At 43.7% G+C, this 14858-nt stretch overlaps 1 protein-coding gene across 3 annotated transcripts in view; it reads left to right on the top strand.

Annotated features, from left to right (window-relative positions):
• EBF4 (EBF family member 4) overlaps window positions 1-14858 on the top strand; it is a 98031-nt gene that overhangs the window by 18042 nt on the left and 65131 nt on the right. For all 3 annotated transcript variants that reach the window (XM_074274273.1, XM_074274274.1, XM_074274275.1), the window contains 5 exons: window positions 4446-4602; window positions 4856-4919; window positions 5469-5524; window positions 9549-9622; window positions 13145-13213. In XM_074274273.1, coding sequence (XP_074130374.1) covers window positions 4446-4602; window positions 4856-4919; window positions 5469-5524; window positions 9549-9622; window positions 13145-13213 — 420 coding nt within the window. The remainder of the gene's footprint in view (window positions 1-4445; window positions 4603-4855; window positions 4920-5468; window positions 5525-9548; window positions 9623-13144; window positions 13214-14858) is intronic.

Here is a 14858-nt window from a genome sequence, read left to right on the forward strand (position 1 = left end):
CTCCAAGACGAACAGAAGCTGGGCTGGGCTGGCCTCAGGGGATGGTAGCAGAGCATACGATAGTTTAGTCAAACATCATTAATTTGTCCTCCACTAATTCAGCATTAGATAAAGCTTGCCCTATGCTGAGCTGGGATGTCTAGGAGGCAAGAGTTTACTTAACAGTGAGGAACACTCAGATGAAAGTTCTGAAGGCCTAAGCGAGTTATGTTTTGAGAAGGCAAGAATACTGATGATCAGCCCAGAGGTTCTTTTGTTATCCCCCTGGAAAGTTGAGGAGGGCCCCCAGTGCATTAGGGGAATCCTCTGGGAGGATGTATAGGAGCATAGGGACAGAAGTCACAGAAAGAGAGACTGCTGGATGAGCTGCTCCTGGAGGGAAGGAGGGAGTGCTCATAAGCATCTAGGAGAGAACTAAGCTGTCCCAAAAAAGGAAAGAACCCATCTTAAGATCTTTCCTGATGTATACAAATAGACACTACTTTGGTGCCTTTCCTGATTCCCCTGGCTCTCTTATGGAAACTTCTTCCTTCTTTATGTTCTTGACGTTCTCTTCCGCTCTGCCCTTATCCCCATTACCTTGACTATCCTCATAAATACCATCTGAGACAAGGAGTAGAAGAGTTGAAAGAGCTTTGAGAGAAAAGTGAAAGTGTAAAATAGCATATTGAGCTTAGAATCAGGGAAACCTGAATTTGTATTTGGCCTCAGATACTTAATGTATGATAATCTTAGGCAAGTTCCTTAACTCTCCCAGCCTCAGTTTCCTCATCTGTTAGATGGGGATAATAATAGCACCTACCACATAGTCTTATCATGAAGATCAAATGAGATAATACAAATGAGATAAATATGGTTTAAGTGCTATGTACCTGCTAACTATTGTTATTGATATTACTAACAATATATAATATTAATGATAATAAAAACTCTTCTTGGGTGGTTGTGAGATGAAAACTAAGCTGGGAGGAGGTGATCTGTTTGCTCTCATTTGCCCCTCCTAAAAGTTTCCTAGCTTTAGGGTCTCTTTGGGAATCTTCCTTGTACTGAGCTTCAGAGGCGGGAGTAAAATGTGTGTGTGTGTGTGTGTGTGTGTGTGTGTGTGTGTGTGTGTGTGTGTGTGTGTATATATATATATTTACATACACACACATACATGGAGTATGGAGTTGGAAGCTTTTAGCCTAGACCTTCTTAGCATATTCATAAATAATAAGCAGAATTAATAAAGAAAAAATATGCCTTTAATCAGCATCTCCCTCACCTACCCCTCTTTATTTCAGGTCCCAAGAATGGGGCTGACTCAGCTATAGAGGGAGGCAGGAAAAAGGGGGAAGGTAGCAGGGAAGACAAGAGACAGATAAGCCCAGGCCTTTGGGGGCAGAGAAATGGAAGGCAAGAAGGAAAAGGGAAGAAATGGAGCCAACAATTCATAATTCTATAGGAAGGGGTGGAGTATTAAACCCAGGGCAATGATTGGAGAGAGCAGGAGAGAAGGGAAAGTTCAGGGGCCATCTCAGCCAAACTTTACTTTTGCAAAATCCTTTACAAGGGATCATCTACCTTTCACCTGAAGATCTTAAATGAGATGGAGCTCACCACCTTCCAAGGCCAGGATAGTTATATCAGGAAGCTTTTCTTTTTACCAAGCCCTTTCCCAAAACTGCCTCCCCCACTCCTATCCATTATTCCTAGTTCTGCCTTCTGGGACCAGGCACAGTAAATTTAATCCCACCGCCATGTGACGATCCTTCAACTACTTGCACACAACTATCATGTGCCTATTAAGTCTTCTCATTTCTAGGTTAAACATTCTCCAGCTGGGAGCTGGAGACCTATTTCCACCCTCACTGGTCCCTCCACTCCTGCCCCCCAACAATAGTCTGGTTAATTTTGGTTACTGTGCAGGAATGAGCTCCAACTTATACATCCCAGCTCCAATTCTGGACCCAGGCTTCTTAAAGAGTAAGTCAGGTGCAGTGGAAAGAACTGGAGACTCAGGTTGCAGAACTCAGGAGTGTACTATACCCTAGATCTTGTGGAAAGAATGTGGAACTTAGAAAGGCAGAAGAGACCTTGGTTTGAGTTTCACTTTTACTCCTTACCCATAGTGCAAGACTTTATCTTGACTGATAAGAAGACTTATCTAGGTCTTCTTCCGAGTTATTAATTAAAAAAAAATTTAACAGCTTAAGACCAAGGAGAAATCTCACTAGAGATGGGTTTCCTAGTTGATATCCACTCTTTCTTGGCTACTCTTTGGCTGGGTCATTCAGTCACTTCTGAATCCCATTTCTTTATCTTTTCCACAAGAACAGCAGAAACACTTGGATGGAGCCAGAAGGCCCTAAAGAACAAGCAGTGATGGGGCTGAGTTTCCACTTAGCACTCTTTCCTTCCCTGTTAATGCTTCCCACCAGACATACAGAGGTGGGGCTTCTGGCTGCTGTCTGGTTTTCCCCACTATTCAGGGACTGTTTTTTAATGAGAACAGAAGGAAACCTCAGGGTGTCTTTGCCAGAACTGGGATATTCCCCTTAGCTCAGGAGTGGGCCTCCTCCCTAGCTCTCTACTTCAAGGGCCTTAAAAATTGCTTCCTCCCACTTCATGTAGCACTGTCTACACTGAGTTCCTCTTTCTTCCAGGGGCCACGGGAATCTGGAGGAAGTGGTGAGGGTCCTCGTTAGGGGAACACTTTTATATCTAGGGTTGGGGTGAGGATTCCTCATGATTTATATATATATAAATGTTTTATATATGTATACGTATATTTATGTAATGTTTTAAAATTTGCAAAGTATTTAATATGAGTTCTCATTTTGTGAAGGTGCTATTATTGTCCTCATTTTACAGATGGGGAAACTAAGGCTGAGAAAGGGAGAAGTGCTCAGGATCACACAGGAAATATCTGAGGCAGTTTGCTGAGCCACCTGACTGTCTCAGCTCCTAGCTATGAGAAAGGTGGGGAAGGGGAGGCTGGGGGACTTGGATCTCCAGAATTGGTCCTTTCATTTCTTTCTTTCCTTTCTAGTCCCTGTGTTCCCCGTCCCACAGCTCCAGAGTCCCATCCCCTCCAAATCCTCTCCCTTTCTCAGGGGGGCAAAATGCTAAAAACATTTATTCCCTACATGTAGGCTAAGCTAGTATTTCCCTTCATCTCAGCCTCCTTCTCTCCCTCTGACAAAATTGGGCTGAAAGTCTGGCAAGCTGGTTACTAAGGTATTCCTATACCTTGGCTTCTAGAGAGTGGGAGGGACTTGCACCCCTCTTCCCTCCTCCAATCTATACTGGGATGTGGGGGCTGTTTTCTCTCTGACCCCACTGCTGTCTTCACTGTGCACTCTGCAATAATTCCCTGCCCTCTGTCTCAACATCTCTCTCTGACCTTCTGGAATTTGCTTACTAAATTGATGAGACTTTTTTTGCCTCATTAACGAATCATTGGTCCACACCATGTCCATGGAAGTGATAGGCGGTAGCATCAGCCTATTCTGAGACTTATCCATTCACCTCCTGGCTTCCAGAGATCTTGCCCTAACAGCCTCCTAAAACCAAATCTTCCCTCTCTCTGTCCTGTTTGAACTGGCCCAGAAAATATACATGTACTCTAGTCACATAGGCCCTAATGTCTCCTTTGGGCAAGAGCTGTGTTCCTGAAAAGTTATCTGTAAAGCAGTTTGTGGTAAATCCAGCTGCCCAGGGAGCTGTTGGGGGAAAGCCTGCTGGGAGTGGGAACTGCTTAGTAATATGAATGAATGATCACACAGACAGAGGCTGTGTGGGCTGGAGCTTAGCTCCTCGGAGAACTGAGCCATCATGTCTCACTGAGGGGAGCTTCATGGGACAAAGGATCCAGCTCTGTGATCATGAGCTCCTCTAAATGACCCTCACCTCCTAGAATAGAGATCTTTGCATTTAGCTTGCATCTAATAAAATGTCTGTTGAATGAATAAATCAGTACATGAATGGGGGAGGCTAGGGGAGGAGGAAGAAGAGAGGGGAGATGATAGAGCTGAGCCAGAATGATTACCCCTTCCCAATTCTGAGTCCTTATAGCCTTCCCCAAGGCAGTGTATGGAGGTGGTCATTGAGAGCTCCGGGTGTTGGGAAGACTTGGATTCAGGTAAAAATTCCCACACATACTGGCTGTGTGACTCTGGGCCAGTCACACCTTTCAGTGTCCCAAGCAACCAAGACTGGATATCGCAAATTGTGTCAGTTGATGTGTCAGTCAATTTCCTTACTGGGAGCTCTGTGAAACCATGAGTCAGGTAAAAAAACAAAACGACCCTCTATTCATTCAGATTCAGTTTTTCTTAAAGTATCCCAACCTCACTTCGAGCATGGGCTGCTGGGGCCTGACCTGTCGACCCCATCTCTCTCCCCAAAGAAAGCAATGGGAGCCCAGGATGACATCACTCTTCCCCTTCCCCCTGTTCCCACAGTGGTGTGGGCCTGGCTCGGGCTCACTTTGAGAAACAGCCACCTTCCAATCTTCGCAAATCCAACTTCTTCCACTTTGTGTTGGCCATGTATGACCGACAGGGACAGCCGGTGGAGATCGAGCGCACGGCCTTCATCGACTTTGTGGAAAAAGAGCGGGTAAGGGGAGCTGGCAGTTAGCTTGGTCTTGTCTATGAACTTTTCATTCTTTGGAAAATTTTTAGAGCCAGCCGGGGGTGGGGAGAATATTATGCATGACCAGATATGGCAGCCAAGAGGGAAAGGGTGATTGTTCTTGGGTTGTGTCAGCAAGTTTCTTCCCTCTCTTTTCCCCAGATTACAGCTGAACTGGCTGAATGATGGGGGGAATTCTCCTCTTATCCTTAGCACTTTCTCTCTCCTGTCTCTCCAGGAACACAGTGGAGAGAAAACCAACAATGGCATCCATTACCGTCTACAGCTGCTGTACAGCAATGGTGAGTCCTGGCCCTACTTTTCCTCTTCCTGGTGCTAGCCTTCCCTGTCCTAGCCTTAATCCTCATAGCCTTGCTCAGCTCAGCCTGCCCTGCTTCCCTCCCTCCTGCCCTGGTTCTACCTTTCATGTCCTACTCAATTACAGTCTGCCCTGCTCCAGACCAACCTTCCTTGCTTTCCTATCCCATAAAAGATTGGCTTGCCCTTGACCATCCTGCCCTGTCCTAGCCTGTCTTGTCTTGCCATATATCTATATCTATCTATCTATCCATCCAGTCATCCATCTCTCTCTCCTTCTCTCTCTCTCTCTCTCTCTCTCTCTCTCTCTCTCTCTCTCTCTCTCTCTCTCTCTCTCTCTCTCTCTCTCTCTCTCTCTCTCTCCCTATCTATCTAATTTATCCATCCATCCATCTATCTATCTATCTAAAATCTCAGAACTTTTTAAACCCCAGGGCTTGGGAGAGAGATGAAGAACCCCAAGACTTCAAAGAATCTCTTTTCTTTGGCTTTCCCAGTCAAACCCGACTCTTCCCCCTCCCTTTTGTTCCCAGGAATCCGCACGGAACAAGACCTATATGTTCGACTTATTGATTCCATGTCTAAGCAGGTGAGTTGGATTCTGTTTTCCAAGTCTCCTCCTTTTTTGGGAGATCTCTTTGGAGCTGGATTATGAAGTCATAAGCCTCCTAAGGTCATTTTGACCCCAGGTCAGCTCTAGAAGGCTGGATCCATCTACCCCTCCTTTTGCCTCTCTGCAGTTTGCCCTGTCCCCCATCTCTGATCCAGAGCCCCACTTGATTACCTGGTACTGTCCAAGGTGCTGAGAAGCTACAAACTGCAGAGGAGTGTAGATCTCTGCCCTCCAGCAGGATTTAATCTACTTGGGGAGACCAGATGTGCACAGCACTAATTAGAGAACAATACATCACACAATTAAGCCCTAAACATTGTAGTGCTGACAATAAGTGCTAATGATTGTTTAGAGGAACCAGGCAGGACTGGGGAAAGTCTGGTTAGTAGAAATAGGAGGAAGGCTGTGGGCTCAGAATGATCGGGACTCGGCACTTAAAGTTGGAAGCAGCCTTAGAGATCAGTTTGTCCAATCCCTCTTATTTTGCAAAGAAAGAAATCAAGGCCCATAGAAATTGTGACCTGCTTGAGGTAGCTGGGATTTGAATTCAGTCCTCTGAATCCAAGATTGGTGCTTTCCCAGAAAATTTTGCTTTGATTCACTATGAACATAATAGAAACCAAAGAATACAAAAGTCCAAATTCACAGATGAGAATGAAAATGATTGTATTGAGATTGTAAAAATTTATATTTACAGTTTTTTAAAGATGTGAATCTTAACAAGCTAGTAACTAAATAGTCCTGTTTGTGTCCATGTTCCCTTCTGATTTTTTGTCCTTTCGTGTGTTTTTCTGGGTTTCATTAATGTTGATATGATTATTTGCCCAGTTGTAGTCAGTGTGTGTATTTTTGTCTAAGTGCTCTTTTGTGTTATATTGTTGTGCTCAGGAGACTAGGGGTCTGGTTTGAGCTCTGCCACTGACCAGCTGGGTGACCTTGGACTGGGACTTACTGGGAGAACCCTCCTTCTGGGCCTGCCCATTGCCTCATTTACTTCCATTACAAATAAGAAACTGGCTGGGTTAGTATTTGGCTGTTTGCTAAACCCAGGATGGTTCTAGGTGGGATAGGAGCAGTCACAAAGAAAGGCCTGGTGGGAATTTCTCTTTCAAGGTGTTTTCTAAAGAGATAGAGAGGAGACATAAGTGAGCAGGGGGTAGGAGATACTTTTATCAACTGACAATCTCTGATTGCCTACTATGGTAGACCACTGGTCTAGGTCCTGTTGCAGGTGGGAGAATTCAAAGATGAAGAAGACATTGCTTTAGGATATTAAAACTCAGTTGAAGAGACAGAAATATAAATTATAATAAAATAAGACAGCATCTGCCAAGTGCCACATGATAAACAGTTTTTGAAGACCTTAAGGGATCTCTGGTACTCTGGAACAGTTAGATAAAGTTTAGAGATGGGGGTTGATGAGGCTGTGTTAAATTTCCATCTTAAATGAATGGCAGGATTTAGCTATATAAAATGGTGTTTTGGGGGGGAAAGGAAAAAGGCCACTTTGACTGGAGTTTAGAGGTCTTGTAAGGGAGTAGTGGGTGACAAGAAGGAAAAGTTGAGTAGTAGCCCATTGTGGAGAGCCTTAAATACCAGGATCCATAATTTGGTCTTGATCCTAGAAGCCAATGAACTAATCATTTTTTTGTGAAGAGTAACTTTCATTTCCTGGAAACCTCTCAATACCATGAGGTGGTTGGTACAAGTAGCAAAGGCCCTGAGTGAGTGGGGTGGTTAGGGGTAGAAGAGGAGTGAACCAGTTGCACCCCGTTTCTGCTGGGAAATCCAGGAAGTTACAACTTGTAGATTTACTGTGGAAAATTTCCCAACCTACTAGATAGGGATTTTCCTTGTGAAACAATGAAGAGCCACTGAAAACTTGTGATCAGAATTGTGCTTAAGAAAGTTGAATCTGGAAAGAGAAAGACTAGAAGCAGGGAGAAAATAGCCAAATGCTGTCAAGCTGAGGTGACATCAGTAGAAATGGAAGGGGAGCCAGATGAGAAAGGTAGGAGGCTCAACCAACCATTGAATGACTTTGATTGATGGAGAAGAGTCTGGGAACCAATGATATCTTGGGGCTACTGAGTCCAAGTGTGTGGGGGAATGATGGCAGCATCCTCTGAAAGAGGGAAGCTAGGAGTGGACTAACTTGGGTCAAGGATGATGACTTGGATTTTAGATATGTTAACAGTAAGCACACAACAGATGTGTTCACATGGTCTTCCTGCCAATGACAGTGCTGGAAATGGGACCACTTGGACAATGGGAGCAGAATGGCTGGGCTGGCAGAGGGAGAAGACAAGGGGTGGGATAGTTGGTCAAAGCTAAGAATCAGAATTCATATCTTGGTTGGGGGGTATATAGTCTGTTCTCTCTTTAGTTCAGGAAAAAGCTCTTTGCTCCTCTACTTTTTGGCTTTATAGAGAAATCCATGGCAGGCTAAATGGTATAGTGGTTGGAGAATTGACCTTGAAACCTTCAGAAAGAACTGGATTTCAGTTTTAGCCTCCGACACATACTGTCTGTGGGAATCCCTGTAAGTCACTTACATTCTCTCCTCTCTGGACAAGTCTCCAAGACTAAGTTTCAGAGAAGGTGCTGACTTGCACTGGTAGGTGATTTCTCACACAGGAGTTACTTAAGCCCCCCAAATCCATGATTCTAGATCATATTCCACACATTTTTCATCTTTCTTCTGTGTCATGGACCCTTTTGGCAGTACGATGAAGCCTCTGGATTCTTCCACAATGTATTTTTTCCTATAAAATAAGATATAGAATTACAAAATAAGCCAATTCTATTGAAGTACAGTTATCAGAACATTAAAAATAACTAACCAAGTTCATAAACCCCAAGGTATCCCTGTCCCTGTGGTGAAAGCCAGGGGGACTTTTAATGAACTTTGACTTTTCAGTCCTTACTAGAGCTTTTCAAAAGAAGTCTATGGATGATCAAAGAAGACAAAAAGATCCTCGGGGAAGCAGAGAAAGGAGGTGACCCACAGTGGCTTGTTTTCCCCACCTCTATCCCCAAAGAATTTCCCTCTTTCATCCTGGCTCCTTACTAGCTTTAGGTTGAGATTTGCTGCTCTCTGCCTCTCTTCCAAGGCCTGGCTCTTGTCCTTCAGAGCCTCCATCAGAGTACCTGCCTAGACATCCTTTCTCCTGGGTTAGTCACCACAGATCAGAGAGTTAGAAATGAATTCTAATAAAAAATAAATAATTATATATATATATGTATATATATACATATATACATATACAGATAGGAAAAGTGAATTCTAATAAAAATAAATAATATATATATAAATGAATATGTATACATATGCACATATACAGATAGAGAGAAAGATAGACAGGATACATAGATAAATAGATAGATGGGTGATATATGGACCGGGTAGATGGATGGATGGACAAACAGGTAGACTGACAAAGAGATAGATAGGGAGATAGATAGATAGTTTAGACTTGTAATTTTTGGTATAGGGAACTCCCAATGAAGAAACCCATTTAACAATTCAGATCTGTTACTGTTCTGTAGTTTATAGTCTTAGAATATTTCTAAGGCAATGCTGAGTTTAAGAGATGGTTTTCCTAGCCAGTATGTGTCTGAGGTGAGACTTACACAAAGTTCTTCCTGACTCCAAAGCAAACTTTTTAGGGAAGATTCCATGCCAATAACTCCCCTTTCTATTGTATTTTAAACATTTACCAAGCCTTTTCCTCAGCACAAACCTTCCAAGTGGTAGTACTAATGACATCTTTATTGAACATATTGGGAAACCGAGGTTTAGAAAGTTTAAGTGCCTTGCCCAACTGTTACCCAGCTAGTCAGAAGTGGGATTTGAACTCAGGTCTTCTGATTCCAAATCCAGGGCTCTTTCCACTACCTGGTTAGAGGCGGAAGTGTGGGTCCTTCGTGGCTTGCTCTTCCCTTTTCCCTCTTCTCCCCTCCCCTTCTGTCCAACGGTCTGTTGCCCCTGTCCCTTCAGGCCATCATCTACGAGGGGCAGGACAAGAACCCGGAGATGTGCCGTGTCCTCCTCACCCACGAGATCATGTGCAGGTGAGTGTGCTGAGGGTGCAAGCCAGCTGGGTGGGGAGGGCACAGAGAACTGGGGGGACCTTCCCTTATTCGGCTGGCCCCTGGGGCAATGTGGGCTGGGCCGCAGAACTGGAATGGGATGGTTAGGGGCAGTGTCCAGACCGGCTCTCCAGGCCTAAAACCCTTCTCCTCTGCCTCTGGGCCAGTCACCTAAGCTGTCCCTAGCCCTAAGGCAGGGCGAAGGGAGGAGGAGGAGGAAGGGGGAGGAGGGGAGGGCCTCCCGGGCACTAGCTGAGCTAGCTGGGTCCCTGAGGCCCCATTAGCCAGGGCTGTTTGTGCCGCTCGAGCCGTGTTTGCGCACAGGAGAGTCATCCTGTCACCGCTAATTGAGCTGCAGGAACTTTTACTAATGAGCTGGGGCCCAAGGGAAGGGGACTCCTGAGAGGGTGGGGGTGGGGGGAGAGGGGAGGCGAGGAACAAGGCTGTGGGGAGTGGCGCCTAAGGAGTGGAGAGGCAGGTGGGCAGGTGTGGTCTGGCCTGGACGGGGCCTAGACCTAGGCGGGGGTGGAGGTGACAGTGTGCCCCTCTCCTTCATCCCTCTGCTTCTCAAAGACCTAGTCACCCCAACTCTGCTCCCGGCTGTACAGAGAGGGCGCAGGATTTGAGAGCTGGAGGCCAGGTTTAAGCTGAGACCTCTTCCAGGTCAGACATCACCTCAGCAGCATAGCTGACAGGTGGTCTTCCAGCCTTTGGTGTGAGCACTTCCATTGGCAGAAAGCTCATTACTTCATAAGGCAGCTGGCCCAATTGTTGGACAGCTCCAATTGTTAGAGGGTTCTTTGTTATCCCGAGCCAAAAATCTGTTTTCCTGGAACTCCCCCACCCGCATTGTTCCAAGTTCTGTGCTCTAGTTTCAGCCACACAGAATAGGTCTATTCCCAGAGGTCTTTGCTTAAAGCAAACCCAACATATTGAAATCTGTTTTTACATACAAGTTCAATTATGGGGTATTCTTCATGTTAAATAAGAATTCACAATAATATTCCTAAAAAAAAAAAAAAAAGGCATGCTCCCCCAGGACATGGGAAAAGAGGTTTGCATTTAGAAATATTTGATTTACACCAAATGAATGAATAGATATTTCAAAAATACATTTATTGTGCAAATTGAGGCAACCCATATATGGCCTTGGACAGGATCCTTTCAGGCAAGGATGGATACAGAATGTCTCCCTTTCCTTGCAATGTTTTCTCTCCCCTCCCCTCTCAGTGCTAGGAAGGGAAAAGGCAGAGGGAGACAGACATTTGACTCTTCCCCAAGACCATCTCTGTGTATACAGAAGTGTATGTCTGGGCAGTGGTAGAAAGACAGAGAGCCCTCTTACATCTCCGGGAAATAAAGAACTGGGTATGGTGGCAGTGGGAGGTCAGAAGGCCCTTGGGAAACAAAGTTAAGGGTTTTGGTTTTTTTTTAATCTCAAGACCAAAGCACCAAGGATCCACCTTTTCCTATGAGCTGTCTGTTGGCTAGGAGGGAGCTCTGTCTATGTGTGTCCCTAGCCCAATAGACAATATAGCTTTTGACAGAGCTCCAGAATGTACTTTTTGATCTTTAAACTGGAGTCAGTGGGAAACTAGACACATATTTATTTTACCCACAGTTTCCTAGAATTCTTTTTAAATTCAGTTTGATTTTCAACATTTGCTTCTTCCCACCCTTCACTAAGAAAGCAAGAAAAATAAAGCCCCGGTTATAGTTTTGTAATTCTAAAATCCCAGAGTTGGAAAGCATGTCCAACTCACAAGAGGGCAGGAATTTAGATTGACAACATTTTCATAAATAGGGAGGTACCCAGACTTTTGCTCCCTATTTCTTCCCTGTTCCCCAATCTTAGCTCTGGCTTTTCTTAGCATTTATGGGGATTGACTATTTCTGTATCCCTACCTATTCCTCCAGCTTTGAGGAGGAACGAAGAAATGATCCTAATGTGAGAGAAATTCATTCCTCCTTCTTTCCCTCAATTCTTTCAGAAATGTGACGAGGGTGGAGTGATCAAGGCTGTGTCCAGGGCACCAAGTTTAGAGGGCAATAAAGCTAGAGGTCCCCAATGGCATTTGCAGTCCCTTAGGAGTGTGGAAACAACAACAGATCTTAGCACATATTTAGCAATAATGATTAGTTAAAGTCAGAAGCTACCAAATGGCAGACTGGGGTGAATTTGTCCTTCCCCTTGTCTGTGGTGGTTTTATTCTGATGTTATGGGGTCAGTGCATCCCCCTACACAAGGTGGTCTCCTCCATTCATCTCCCTACTTCCTTGGCCCCCATGAAGGCCTGTTTCATATTGCTTGCTTCAAGTATAGATTATGATACTTTCCCTGGGTAAAAACAATTCCCATAATTATAGTTTTCTTTCCCTACCCTCCCAATACCCATTCTTTCCCTTTTTTCCCTTGTACACTTTCCTTCTCTGCCCCAGCCCACTGTCTTTCCTGATTTTTGTGCCCTTTATTTCTTCTACTTCATTTTTCTCTCCTTACTTCTCAGGAAGGAAATAACAAGAGACAATTGGTAGCCCAAGTGGAGAGAACATTAGACTTGAAGTTAGGAAGGCATAAATTCAAGCCACAAACATTACCTAGCTGTGTAATCCTGGGCACGTCATTTAATCTCAGCCTACCTCAATTTTCCCATTGGCAAAATAGGGATAATAATATCTACTCCTGGGGTTTTTGTGAGGATCAATTGGGATAATATTTGTAAAGCATTTTGCAAACCTTAAAGTGTTACATAAATGTTAACAGTTATTATTATTATTAACTTCCTAACATGAAGTCCTGATTAGACTTACATAACAATAGAATGGAGCTTCATCTTCCCGTATTTAAATCTGATTTCACACTTTTATTGGCTGTGTGATCCTGGACAAGTCATTTGAACCCATTTGCCTCATCTATAAAATGAAAGCAGGAGGGAAATGGCAAACCACTCCAGGTTCTTTGTGGAAAAAACCCCAAAGGGGGTCACAAAGAGACATGACTAAAGAGACACAATAATGACTAAAATGGTGGAATGGGCTCGCTTGATTGGTAACTAGCTCATTGGAGATCTTAAATGGAAGGCAAATGACCATTGGGGAGGGTGTTAGAGTGAAAATTCCTTTTTTAGGATTGTGGATTAAGAGTGAAAAGGGTCTTTAAAGTTTCCTGGTACAAACTCCGTTACTTCACGTGAGATTTAAGTGACTTATCCAAAATTACATAGGTAAGTAAGTGGCAGGTGAGCAGACATTGAACTAGAGACCAAAGGACCACAGATTTAGAGATTAAAGAGATTTAGGGACATTTGATTTCCCACCCTTTCATTTTACAGAGAAGGTAACTGAGGCACAGAGAGGTTACGTGTCTTGTTTAGGTCACATATGACTAAGGTAGTATCTGAATCCACAACCTCCTGATTCCAAGTCAAGTACCTTCTATCTTACACCATGATGCTTCACAAAGGTCAATTCTGGTTCTACAGCTTTGTTCTTCTCTCCTTACAGCCGCTGCTGTGACAAGAAGAGTTGTGGCAACCGAAACGAGACACCATCCGATCCCGTCATTATAGACAGGTAGAGAGAAAGTCCTGGGAAGAGTATGTGTGTTTGTGAGTATAAGAAAGTGTGCTTATAAGTTTGTGAGTGTATGTGTATGGAAACAAGTGTCTTGGTTATGGACACCAGTGAGAGGAAGGGGTTTGTTTTATTGTGTGTGTGGGGGTTTTTGGGAAGGAATTATATTTGGGGAACAAAGAAAGACACCGTTATGGAGGAGGAAGCTATGGAATGGGGCAAAGAACTGTATGATGGAATTGAGGGAAGGGGACTTTGTGTATTATGGAGGAGGTATTATTCCTATTATTCCTATCCAGAGGAAGGAGCTGCTCCTAGAGTTTATAGGCTCTTGGCCAACATAGAACCCAGAGGCAAAATGATAATGGGACATCAAAAATTAGTCACTGCAAGAGACTGAGTAATGTCTACCACATGTGCCCCCTACTTTGAGGAATTGCAGAATAGCACATTTTTCTAGGCTGAATTTGCTTTAGGGGATCACTTTCATGGAATTATATTCTTAGCCTGAGAACTACAGGGAGGGCAGTTGGTAGAGCCTAGTGGTTAGTGAAGGAGGGCTTTGTAGATAATGGGAAGGTTTTACCCAGTGAATAGGGGAGCTCATCCCAGGTGAGGAAAACTGCCCTATTCAGGACTCCAAAACTGGGCTTAATGGGAAGAGGATTGCTTTGATGGAGCAGAAAATTTGAATTTAGGATTGAGGCATTTACCTAGACAGCTGTGAGGTAATGAAGAAAAACTAGACCATGTATGAGAAGACCTGGGTGCTGGTTTACAATCCCATTTATTCTCTGTATGATTTTGGACAAGTCATGATGTGGATCCTCAGTTTCCTCTTGTGTAAAATGGAAGTAACATCTGCCTGCCTAACCTACCTCACAGGGTGTTTGTGAGAGTCAACAATTTCATGCCATAATTGGATAAGTGAAAAAATGATTCAATGGCTTCAATGTCTGTTCACAATTTAAGTAACGAATTAAATGTATGGGCAGCCAATGTAACTTGGTTCATTTTGTCATTCTAACATTTTTATTATTATTATCTTATTAAGTGCCTGGTGCTATTGGAAATAAAAGTGAGGATATATTAAAGTCCCTGCCCTTCTGGGACTTATAGTGTAAGATGACATAAACATAGATAACTGTACAAAATGATATATGATAATTCCATCAGAGATGTGTCAAAGAAAAAAAAAGCAAACAAACTCAGTGCTAGCTGAATTCTGAGAGTGTAGTTGTTACAGACCCCTGGGATCATGAAAGGCTTTATGAATGAATGGATGAGTGAGTGAAGAAAGAATGAATGAAAAAATTCATTAAGTGCTTACTGTGTGCTGGGTACTGTGTGAGTGTTGGAGATACAAAAAGAAAAAAGAAAAAGCAAAAGCAAACTCTGTCCCTGTCCTCAAGGAGTTTACATTATAATAGGAGAAGACGAGGGGAGCTAGATTTGGGAAATAAAGGGTTGAGTACATGTTCCAGTGAGAGGAAGAGTAAGCCAGAGTTCAGAGATGGACAGGAAGTAGCACAGTGGGCTTGAGACACAATAGAATAAGGCAGAACTCACCAGTCAGAATCAAGGATCATAGGGGAAAGGATATAAGTACCAATGAAGATCTTAAATATAGGCAGCAGACTTGGAG

The sequence above is a fragment of the Sminthopsis crassicaudata genome, chromosome 6 (assembly GCF_048593235.1).
Source record: "Sminthopsis crassicaudata isolate SCR6 chromosome 6, ASM4859323v1, whole genome shotgun sequence".
In the NCBI taxonomy this organism is placed as follows: Eukaryota; Metazoa; Chordata; class Mammalia; order Dasyuromorphia; family Dasyuridae; genus Sminthopsis; species Sminthopsis crassicaudata.